This window comes from Vanessa atalanta, chromosome 10 (assembly GCF_905147765.1).
Source record: "Vanessa atalanta chromosome 10, ilVanAtal1.2, whole genome shotgun sequence".
Classification (NCBI taxonomy): domain Eukaryota; kingdom Metazoa; phylum Arthropoda; class Insecta; order Lepidoptera; family Nymphalidae; genus Vanessa; species Vanessa atalanta.
The window spans coordinates 133,036-145,103 of NC_061880.1; the positions used below are offsets into that span (position 1 = coordinate 133,036).

The following is a 12,068-nucleotide window of genomic DNA, read 5'->3' on the forward strand; positions in this document are numbered from 1 at the left end:
ACTATTAAAATGAAAACTATCAGATTTTATTTCATTATTTTATATTTATATCAGATATTTAATTCTTCCTGATATGAAGAGGAAGTGCTGTATACGATGTAGGTTAACACATATTGTTTTCAAGTTTCTCCTTTTTGTTGTTTTGAGAATAAAAAAAACACAATTTAACTCTTATGAAGCCATGTGACGTAGGTATGCTCACGAAGGGCATCTTCGTGGGTGAGTAATTTGTCGAATCACGGCTCCACCTCGAAAGTGCTCCAATTTTTTTTCTATCATGCGAAAGCGATCTCGTGGCGTTCGCCGAAAAGACTGAGAGAGTAAAAAGGGTAAAATTAGGAGAACTTTTATTTTTGTTTATGGCATTGGTTAGCGGGCGAGCATATGGGCCACCTGATGGTAAGTGGTCACCACAGCTTTTATAATTTTTTTAAGGGGTCTACAGCTATAAAACCTACTAACCTAAAAATGATACCTAAACTACTAACAATGAAAGACTATGAAAATTCCAATATTATAAGTCTCTACGGAGACAATATTTCAGATAGAAACCCATCTGACATATTTTTTTGAAATCTATATTAATAATTTCGTGCAGGTCTACGACGGACCCGATCGAAGTCTACCTACAATTATGGGTCGTTAATATTTTTTAACTGACAACATATATCCGCAAAATTTGTATAATCAAAATATTTCGATATTAAATCCGTAAAATTCAATGACACGAAGTTCAATGGGCGGCCATGTTTGACGTTAACGGGTGCATAAAGAAAGTGTCTTCCAAATAATACCTAATTCAGTATTCAAAGTGCAGCTATTAAATATAAATAAAAGTATGTAAATAGTATGTAAATAAAATATATATTATACGAAAAGTAAATGATATACCGTATTTGTTTAGTTTTATTTATTTTACCCGAGCGATGCCGGGTTTACATCTAGTTCTAAATAATTCTGAATATGAATTCTGCGTTATTCTTTTTTCTCTCTCGTACTGTAAATTACTAACTGAGTCACAAAAATAAAACATTTACATGCCGTCGTAGTGACGTATTTATACATTTTGACTTAAACAAATTTCCATACAAGTTTAGGCTGACGAAGGATACAATGCACCTGTCACTTCAGGGTATACGTGATCTAGCTGTGAGCGATATTGTTAGCTTTTAATATTTTCGATGCTGATAGTTCAATGAAAACATTTTAACCCCTCGATTAGTACCTGTGCTGCTAATGCAGTGTGCTCTCAAGATATATTCTACCAAAAAACAGCAATACATTGTATTGCTGTATTCAGATTTAAAGGGTAAGCCACTGTAAGTACAGACACGAGGTAAATAACACCTTAGCTCGCAAGGTTGGTTGGCCGTCCGTACGTTTTGGTTCGAGCTTGCTTCGTAACAAATTTCACTAAATTCGATTCATTAGTTTCGCCGGTAATATTGGTATAGATATTGCACCTAGTCGGGTCTGTTTAAAAGTTATAAAGTAGGTACAAAGAAGTAGCCACTTCAAAAAACAGCCTCCAGAAATACAGTAAAATTTAAGCATTAGTTCTCTCCAGTACCGGCGACATCCCAAAAACACTCCAGACCGATCCGAACATTCTCCGAAAGCCCAAGTCTACTTTCACCCTTCTACGAAAGCAGTCTCTGAACACCACACGTCGCACTCGGCAGTTCGTCACATCGCTGTTGGCAATAAGATTTATAGACTCGTTGCGCTCGGTCGAGGTTTTTGTTCTACATACATACTAACTAGGGTGCGCATTTTCTTGGTTTGGACCGACTATATAAAAATAAATGGTTAAAACTTCATTGGTAAAATAGTTATTGTGGTTGTACATACTCAGGTAGAATCGTTAAGACTGTGTGCTGAAAATTGCACCAATTGTTTAATATTTGTTATCGTATTGCGTTAATTTTGACTAAAAGCTAAAATTATTTCAATGATGGCCCTGAGGACAAAGGCTGCGTGACGACATGAACTGCTTTTGGATTTATTTGATCGTTTGAGTTTGGGGAAATGCACACTCTCCCGTAAACAGTATATATCTCAAGGCGAGTGATTTAAATATTATTGTGTGATGTAATTATATCATTTACAAGTTTAATTATATTCAAACAAACATTTATATCTGCAAGCTACTTTTCGCTAATGAGTTTAGCCTCTGTAAATAACTTATATTTTTCCCTACGCTTATTAATGATTATAATATATATATTTATACAGTATTGGTTTTCGTTTTCGGTTATTTATATTTTTGTTATTTTATCCCTGACGAAATTTCCGTTACACCATCTCATTTTACACCATAATTTAACATTGGAAAAAACCGTGTCAGGCTTTTAGCTTTATCAGCTGGTCAGGTCACTGGTTGCTCGCGTTACTCACTCGAAATCTTGGGATTATTTTACACGGTGAATGTTACATAAAAATAGATATAGGAAGAAAATTAACACACGTTTCGAATGATGGAATTTTCCTTTTCCCCCCTTTTTGAAACATAAGTATATATAAAACCTTTATACATACGAAACTTTGGTCAGGAAGCTACATCACTGTGTCATTAGAGACACTTCACTCAATAGCTTGATGTAAATGGAAAAAGATCTCCAGGGGCTCCAGTTACCGTGGGAGTCCCTCAAGAATCAATCTTTGGTCAATTTCTCTTTCTTGTTTATATGAATGCCACAACTTTTAGGTACTAATTACGAGATGGTATTGTTTGCTGATTATACTTTTTTCTTATTTTTAAAATAAAAAGACGTCTTTCAATATGGCCATTTAAACAATGATTTCACTGAAATAGTACATTGTTCTAATGTAGGACGAGAAGACAAAATGTTTTAAATTCACTACTCCTAACGTAAGATGTATCAAAACGAATTTATGTACTTTTAAATGGGGAAGTATAGATAGAAGATATAGCAACATAATTCCTAATGCTATCACAATAGATATAAGCTCCAATCGTTAAATAGCGTTTGTGTGCTAAATAATTTTACAAGAATAATTACTGATTGTTGCCACCTTCATCTTGGGAATGAGATGATCGCCTCCAGGCTGTTTCAAATAACTAGATTTTTTTTTTTATTGTATGAAAACCATAATTGTAAAATAAGACATTAAAAAACCGTCCCACCGGACTATGAGAGTATACTGCTGACTGCATTCTCTATTCAACAAACGCACTCGTTTACGCACTCTTGTGCATATCTACACTATCATGTCCTGCGTGATTGGGTAGTCTTAATAGAGATTTGACGCCGTGGCCGAAATCGAAATCGGTAGAAAAAAAATAGAATGGTAATTCTGTATTGCCTCGGCGACATTGGGAGGTGCAAAAAATAATTAATGTATGAATCTGTAATTTATCTAGTTTATTAATAAATAACTATCACGTTTGAGGAACCTCGGTTTGTTTAATAAACCTGTGTCTGATTCAACTTACACACCAATCGATATTATACTTATAGGTCGGTTTACAGTATAGCAATAAAACCTCTTTTAATAATCGCAAAACACCTTTATTTTTCAGTGTCAAGTACAACAAGTCAAAAGATTCCTTAATGTTTTTATTACAATATCGTATTTGATAATTGTCAACTGCTTAGTAGATACATATATCGGAAAAGATATTATTTTAAAAATTACAGCCTTGCTTAAAATAGGTTTCATATATGTATCAAAAAGCTATTTTATTTTTTATTATATATATATATATATTATAGTTATAGTATTTATTTTTTAAGTTTGCATGTCATACAAAAGGTGTATTACCTCATGGCACAATGTTGAACCAAATAAATATTTTAAAGGATCCAATCCCGACGATATAAACATAGTGTCTGTTGCTCAAAGAGCAAGTGTTTGTTCAAACGTCACATCGTTTGCTTATGAAAGTAAATACTTATGTATGTAAGTTGATTATAAATAAATCAAATTAACAATAATAAATAGCTCGTGCAATTAAAAAACAATGTTTCGAAACTTTATTAGTGTTTTCATAAATACATTTTTCAAATTCCTGTAAAAGCTATTACTTTTTAAAGTCACACTTTAGAGAACTAGTTGACGGTTGCACAATTTGTGTTTATATTTACGGGCATATTATGTATTATTATTACCGTTGGCTTTAAATTTTATGATGATTCGAGATTTAAAACCGACATGCTAATTCTTTTTAAATTCAAAAGAGTCGTTAAAGAGCGTTTGTGTGCTAAAGGATATTACAACACTAATGACTTTTTAGTTGACTGCACACCTTGGGAATGAAATGATCGCCTCCAGGCTGTTTCAAACAACTAAAATATACTTATCATTGTACCTACATGGAAAATGGTTAAAAAAAATAAAAAATATATATCCCGCTGAGTTTCTTTCGCCGGTTCTTCTCAGGTCCGAGGTGCTAAATTCCGAACCGGTGGTAGATTTTTGACAATCAATAAGCAAGTGTAAACACTTCTATATTGAATAAAGATTTTTGACTTTGACTTTGACTTTGACTTTGAAAAATTTGATTTTTTTTTATTGTTCTTTAAATCAATTGGTAGTAGGGCTCGGTGTCAGCCCGTCCGGGTGGCAATAATTGGTATTATTATTTATAAGACATAAATGGTTTGAATTAAACAAATACTATTATGTTTTTGATTCTATTACTAATTCTTAAATTATTCCTTACATTTTTGTATCATTTCTTATTACCGTACGTCCAAATGTTTAGACACAAGTTTGGAACTCTAAAATCAGTTTATGTTTTGTCCTTTTGTATTTCTTCTTGTATGCATATATTTACAATAAAGCCTAAGGTTAACCAGCAAAGATATCATCGACAGCATTATTACAAATTAGTTTATAAATATGTCATATATTCGTCTTCAATTAAATACCCATTTCTCATGATTTGAAGACCAATTACAAATTTTATTTAATTTTTTAACCTAAACTTTTAAGGTTAATACCTAACGTCTGAAATGTGAGAAGGTTAGAGAAATCGTTTCGGTCATGGATCTTAAAACTTATAAACAATGGGCCTCAGCTCAGAGGATAGGAGGCGGACGTAGCTATGCCGCAGTGGTTGTTTTGGTTGCGCGCCAACTTCATGTAGCCGAGCCTTCCCCACGAGCGTCCCCACGAGTTCTTCAGAAGCCAGTAGTCGCCGTCCTCTTTGTCCGTACCGTAGCCCACCACCAGCATCTGTGAACGGTCGGTGGAGCGAGGTTGCATCGATGTTTAACAAATTATTACTCCGACTTTGTTATCTATATAATATGAAATTGGTAGATTTTTTTAGTATTACCATAATAACACTAAAAAAATCGAACAATTTCATATTTATTCTAGACGCAAGTAAACCACGACTCGACAACAATAGTGATGCTAAATCGGAACGTTTAACATGAACTGTTATTACTCGATAAGCCTTTGCAATACATTAATTGTAATGAATCATATAAGAGACAAGAAAGAATATTAATTTGTTTATTTTATTGATTAGTTGGCAGAGAATTGAAGTCAAATATATTTACGTTATTAGTAACATTTATTTATTACAAGAAGTACTTGTCGAAGAAAATCCAACAACTGAGCCATTTGTTGATGAAAGTTCTTGAAACCGTGTTTTTATTGAGTTTATGTCAAGACCCATTGGAATTTCTTCCATTTATTTTAAACAATATCTCTGGATCTGTTGGCACGTCATCTTCACTTTCAAAGGAAAGTATTTTCTTCGTTTATAAAATACCGAATTGATATCAAACTTAGATAGGTCGTCGTTTCTATATTTTTAAAGCTTCTGACAGGTCAAAGCTTAACGCTAACCGAACCACATCAATATGGAATAAAACGACATACTAAATGATATGCGACGGCAAAATCTCAAATTTATACAAATTTTCTGCAAATATTTTAGCTTTCGAACTCACGGGGTCAGTTCATTGTTCGTATTCTTCTTCCACGACACTTTTAACTCAGCTCGCTGGTATCGGATTGCTTTCAAATTTTTGACTCTACTTCCCATCTTGTCTCACAACCTATTTTAAAGCAAAATTATGTGCTTATTTGAAAAAGCTTCTCACCTCTTAGTTGAGTTTAAAAACACACGGCCAAGCGCTGGACGATACCAAGAATGTAATTGTTTTTGCTCAAGTCGTGGCTGCATCAGTTAGAGCTAGATCGATACAATGGCAAACACAATGCGATTAAAAAATGCCTGAAATTCCTTTCAATTATGTCACACTCCTCTTACACAACACTCCTTTTGTGGTGGAATCATTATTGCGCCACTTTCGTAACCCCGACCTCTGCAATCATTCATGTTAACCACTTATATATGCATAATTTCTTCTAAGAATACGTCAATTATTTCTTCAAGTAATGAAACATTCACGTACAAAAAATTACTAATGTCAAAGTATCGGAATGTGACACATACTTTGTTGTCTACGGCTAATATCGGGTGTACAGTTTTCTATATTTTTAGAGCAATAACAATGACTAACGTAACACACAGTGGAATTTCCTTTTGCGTTATTCATTATGATATGATAACATTTCTCCAATAATCGTGGAAGAAGAATAAACGAACCAAGCTCTGAATTTGCTTGTTTTTGGTGTATTTAATTTGTTATTACTGCAATGAAACGGTTATATTTCACGAAAACGATCATAATCAGCAGGATTGCGCTAGAAACATTTGACTCTAGGGACGTCGCGGGCACTTAGGATCCTTTCGCAAGTGTATAGAGGGCACAGAAGCATTCGGTGACTTGGAGCGGCCGCTCTATTCGCTCTATGGACGGGCCGGTTCCTGAACTGAACACTCACATTAGCGAACAACAGGATACCATACCATCGTACTTTTCATAATATTATAAAGTTCTTTCTTTTATCTCCTCTTTATTGACAAATCTTAAGTTTGTCAGCTTAAAATTATAGAGATAGATAGATCTTCGACTCACCGCATGATTGACGTGTTTCGAAGAGCATTTCTTATCGTAGTAGATTCCGGTGGTGTACAACTGGAAGGACCTCGCGCTGGCATCGATGGTGACGGAGACAGGCCCCTCACTGGCCACGGCTTGCTTCAGCTTGTTCTCGTCGCCCTTCGGCAAGTCCACGAAGCCAACGACTTTCGCGCCCACGTAGTCGGAATCGTACCTGCAATGGTCGGCTCTTAGTAGCTGGATGAGGCAGTGGTCGTCGGCATCAATGGCACGTTCGACGCTCGCCCGTACCTGCACATTTTGCTAACGGCCTTGTAAGGGTAGCTCTCCTCCGTATCGATGCCTCCGTTGTCACGGATGTACGTAAAGGAGTTGGCAACGAAGCCACCTTTGCAGCCTTTGTTTCCGTACTCAGTCGAGCAGTCAATCAGATTCTGCTCCGACAGCGACACCAGGAAGCCGGTTTTGAGGAAGTGCCTCGCCTCCAGCGAGCCCGTCTGCAGCGTTGGTTACATTACAGTTCAATTGCGGAAAATGAATAAAAGTAAATAGAGCTTTCGTGTTCGTCATTAAATATTGAACGACGTAAGTAGCTAAAGCACTTGTGTTATGGAAAATCAAAAGTAACGACGGTACTATAAACACCCAGACCCAAGACAACATAGAAAACTAATGAACTTTTTCAACATCGACTCGGCCGGGAATCGAACCCACTACTCGACCACAGAGGTCGTCATTTGTTTTTATCATTCATCTTCGCGTAGAAAAAACACACCTCACCTCGTATATAAATTGGTGGATAGGTTAGGTTAGGTAGAAATTGGTGGAAAATTCTTCGAAATATGAATGAGTAACTACGTCATTTCGAGGTTTTTCTCTTGCCCACACACACAATCACAGAGCACAGTACTAGGGGTACTGTGCTCTGTGATTGTAGTCCCGTAATGTTCGGTCCCGTCATAGTGCTAGGCACTATGACGGGACCGAACATTTATTTTACAATATTTAAAATATAGATTAAGGCATAGTCAAATTCAGGTACGTAAGGTATATATTGTATATGTATCGGTGAAAAAATAATAATAGGAGAATAACTCCCACACATAATACAAGTATTTGTTAATGAACAAAACTAAAACTAATAAATCACAAGTAATAAACCTTTTTAAAACAAGATTTAAGTACTTAAATGCGCACGAAGTTGCGGACACACCTACTATCGTACATGTAAATTGTTTTATGTAAAATGACAATGATTGTAAGTTAACAGTAAACACAGTTTTGGTGTGAAAGTTTATTTTATTTCTTTTTAGCGCACTTAAATAAAAGTTTTTAAAAAGGTTTGTTACTTTTAATTTATTTTTTATTTTTTAGTAATTAAACTTGCATTCGTATCCTCAGTAAGTTCTGCTATTACAACGTATGTTGCATCAAACTTAATATCGATGGGCAACATTTTGTGTCATTGGAACAAGGGCCGTGGTTCGTGGATGTTGTGTGTGGAGACGAGAGCTGTGGATACGGAGGGCGGATACTCACGGCGCTGAATGCCCAGCTGGAGCCACACTTTCCTTGGTCCTTGACTTCGGTGACGGCGTCCCTTGTACGCCAGTCCATCATCTTCGGTGCCGCCAAGTAGGCGGGTGACAGGAACGTGGCGCCACGCGGAACTTGTTCCTCGTTGAGTCTGCTGACAGACAACATCCATCCAATCAATATTTTACTCTATTTCGGTACAAATACTATTTTTAGCGATTCGGTTTTATCAGAAGTCGCTCGACAACTGATGCGGGAATGTAACATCATAAACATACTTAGTTTGTAAGGGACGAATCACAGACTGCTATTGGCGTATTCTGCGATTTGTTTAAATAATTTAATTGTGTAGAACACAATCGATATTATATTAACAAAATTATAACGGTGTTAAGGTAGGTCTCCTGATCTTATTGCTTCATCCATTAAGTCAAAAACTTCAACAAGCATTCACTGTTTTAGCAAATGCGAGTAGAAAAGTTGCTCAATTATTTGCAGGCAGGATGACATTCATTAACATAAACTGATATATATACATTTATTTATATTGCAGTTATATAGTATATAGTACAATTTGATTACATTGCAGTTACAGCCCTCGAACTTGATTATTTCTAGGTTTTTGAGGCGATATAAATTCTACTATAAGCGTACTCCCCTCCTGCTTACGAGTAAAAGACAAAGTTGCAGGCATTTTTGTCACTCCTCGGAATAATCTTTGAGAACACGAAAATCCAATATTGTATAATTCTCAATAATATATTAACGAGAATTCCAGAGGGTAAGGCATGCAACCAGTGACTTGACTCCTTAGGTAATAAAGCAGGAGCCTGACACGGGTTTTTACGCTTGTTAAATTTTGGGGTTAAATTATGTAATGTAACGGGAACCAATGGCGAAGCCCCAAGTGTTTGTTTGAACTTCCTCGGGGATAAAGTAACAAAATATGAATAATCGAACACAATACCGTATAATTAATTATTATAATCATTCCATAAGGGTGAGGACAAATATAGGTTATTTACAGAGATAAACTCGTTAGCGACAAGTAGCTTGCAGTTATAAATAAATATTTGTTTGAATATATTTAAACTTGCAAACCATGTAATGACATCTCACGATAATATTCATATGGTTTTCTGCTTTAATGAAAAGTCAAATCAATGTATATTTTTATTTTCGAGGTCAAACTGAATTACTCGCCGAAGTACATATTAATCAGGGGAGAGAGCGCATTCCCACGAACGAAAGCAAATACATCCAAAGCAGTTCCTGTCGTCACACAGACATTGGTCCGTCATTGCGTTGTCGTTTGTTACAAATTTTATTATAAAGTACTTGCACATGTATTGAAACAGGGTTAACATAAACATCAGACAGCAACGTTGGGACCAACTCAAATTTATATCATATTATAAGGGGAATGAATCTAACTTTCCGAACGTCATTATGCCAAGTTGATTGGTTTTAAATTTATTCATTTTTGGCGGGAGGCGTCGCGAAATACGCTCAGGGTATCATGGTTGTATTGTTCTGGGATAATATTCGCAAACCAGAAATTAATAAAAGTAATTTGTTATTGCATAATGTTTTTTACACACATATTATTTAACGTATATTTATACGTTATTAATTAATAGTAATTGTGTTTTGTTAATAATATTTTTAGACTAGTATTGTTAGATATGTCCATTTAATAAATTAATGATTGTCTATGGGCTGGTCTCACTAGTTTGGATCGAAACAACGGAGCGTTGGAAGCTCACTGGAACTTCGTTTACCGATTTACATCATTTGTCACTGAGGTAATAAATATGATTCAATTTGTGTTACGAAAGTAAGGTCTTGTTGATTTAATGTAATACTAAAATATTTCATTGAACTTTATACAAAGAGAACTGTATATTCCCGTGAGTAGTAGAGTTTTGAGGATCGATATAACCTCCTGGCGTGACACACGTGTAAGGTGGATCGGATCTCCACATCGCAGAGAAGACGTGTACTCACTTGGCGGTGTGGTTGAATCCGTTCATATCCACGAACTCGTGGTGTAGCATATCGGCGTACTTGTTGGTGCCAAGGCGGTACGTCACCTGGCCGCGCTCGAAGCGCTGGTTGTGTTCCGCTATAACAAGCTTGTTCTCAGCGAAGATCTTCATACGGAACTTTTCCTCGGTCTCGTTTTCGTACAATTTATTGTGTTCCCGCTAATGCAAACGATGGCTTCATTGTAACTTTCATATATTTGAGTAATAAATGGATACGTGATTTGGTTTACCTTGAAGGCGTTCCATTCCTCCTCGATAAGGTCGGTGAAGCTGTCGGCGGCGATCACCACCACCATCATCGTTAGCACAGGCAGGCTCTTCATTGTATTATCTACATTGAAAAAACTTCACGAATTTTATAAAAAAGCGAGTCTCGATAGTATTTTTTTAAAAAGTTATATTTTTTAATACCATTAGAGCTAACAGTTGGCAACCAATCTTTAAAAAAACTAACAAAACTGTTAAGCAGTGCATTGCCCGAATCAAACAGTATGTACGTTAAAGGAGACCTTTCTTTTTTTTCTTCTCTTACTTTATAATATATTTATCTATTTAACTACAACATAGATGTATGTATGCGGGTTGATGTCAAAGAATAGCACTGTACACACACACAGCACTGTACACAGGTTGACACGTTCAAGCTGTTTTTGATTGATTTGACATGTATGTTTATTTCTTTAGAGATCTATAATTATTTCCTAACTATTTCGTTGAAAGATACTATTTATACAGTGGCTTAGAAGTATTATAGTTTTTATAACAATATATTTACAGGAAATGTATTTTACACTATGCTCTCTAATCTGTCGTGACCAAACACAAGCGGCCATACTTTAGGGTAAAATAAAATAATATTTTCTTAAGAATATGTGTATAATACTTATATATAAAGGTTATTTAGATTATTAAATGGTACTTTTTACAATATGTTCGTAAATAATTAACCAGCAAGAAAATATGATGTACGAATTAGTTTCACACTTTTAAAAATACTTACATATTATTAAACTGCGAAATGTCCTTTCTCGCGTAAACTCTCCGCTATCGAACAAACCAAAGCTACCTAAGAAACAAAACAGTACACGATGCGATTGTTGCCAGTTTTACAAAAATCACGTCGAAAAGCAACGATTGTAGTTTGTAACAGGTGTGTTATCTTTATTCAATGTATAATATGTGCAGTCAAGTAATTCAGGTAATTATTTTGTATAAATATGTAACGACTCCTGTTTCACTGTCGCACCGGCTGAAAACAGCAAGGTTTCAAGTAGAATGGGCTGGTTCGGTCAGGGCCATATTCTCACTCGTTTCTCACCTTTGTACAATGAAAAGAAAATATTTGTAATGCAACCTTCAAAATCCTTTTAAACTTGTTTTATTATGAATGTTTTTCAAGGTAAAATACCAAAAACAAACAGTAAGACTAGATAAGCAAATTAAGCGACGGAAATAGTAGGCAGCTATGCGGCTGGCAAGCCGATTCTGATTCTGTAAGAATTCTTTTTTTTTTATTAACTTGTTTGATTATTAT

At 35.4% G+C, this 12,068-nt stretch overlaps 1 protein-coding gene across 1 annotated transcript; it reads right to left on the bottom strand.

The window, feature by feature from the left end:
• Positions 1-5,040: 5,040 nt before the first annotated feature.
• On the bottom strand, positions 5,041-10,857 carry LOC125067043 (cathepsin L-like). Its single transcript, XM_047675421.1, has 6 exons — positions 10,765-10,857; positions 10,494-10,693; positions 8,490-8,637; positions 7,242-7,447; positions 6,966-7,164; positions 5,041-5,202 (listed from the first exon to the last, which is right to left on the bottom strand). Exons 1-6 carry the CDS (start codon positions 10,855-10,857, stop codon positions 5,041-5,043), a joined length of 1,008 nt encoding a protein of 335 aa, XP_047531377.1.
• Between the last annotated feature and the right edge of the window lie 1,211 nt (positions 10,858-12,068).

What these genes read in the sequence shown, in the direction of transcription:
- LOC125067043 (XM_047675421.1), bottom strand. Translation starts at nt 10,857, where the DNA reads ATGAAGAGCCTGCCTGTGCTAACGATGATGGTGGTGGTGATCGCCGCC. An exon ending in AGGAATGGAACGCCTTCAAG is followed by an intron (nt 10,694 to 10,764) that starts GTAAACCAAATC and finishes CGTTTGCATTAG; the next exon opens with CGGGAACACAATAAATTGTA. An exon ending in CCAGCTGGGCATTCAGCGCC is followed by an intron (nt 7,448 to 8,489) that starts GTGAGTATCCGC and finishes CCAACGCTGCAG; the next exon opens with ACGGGCTCGCTGGAGGCGAG.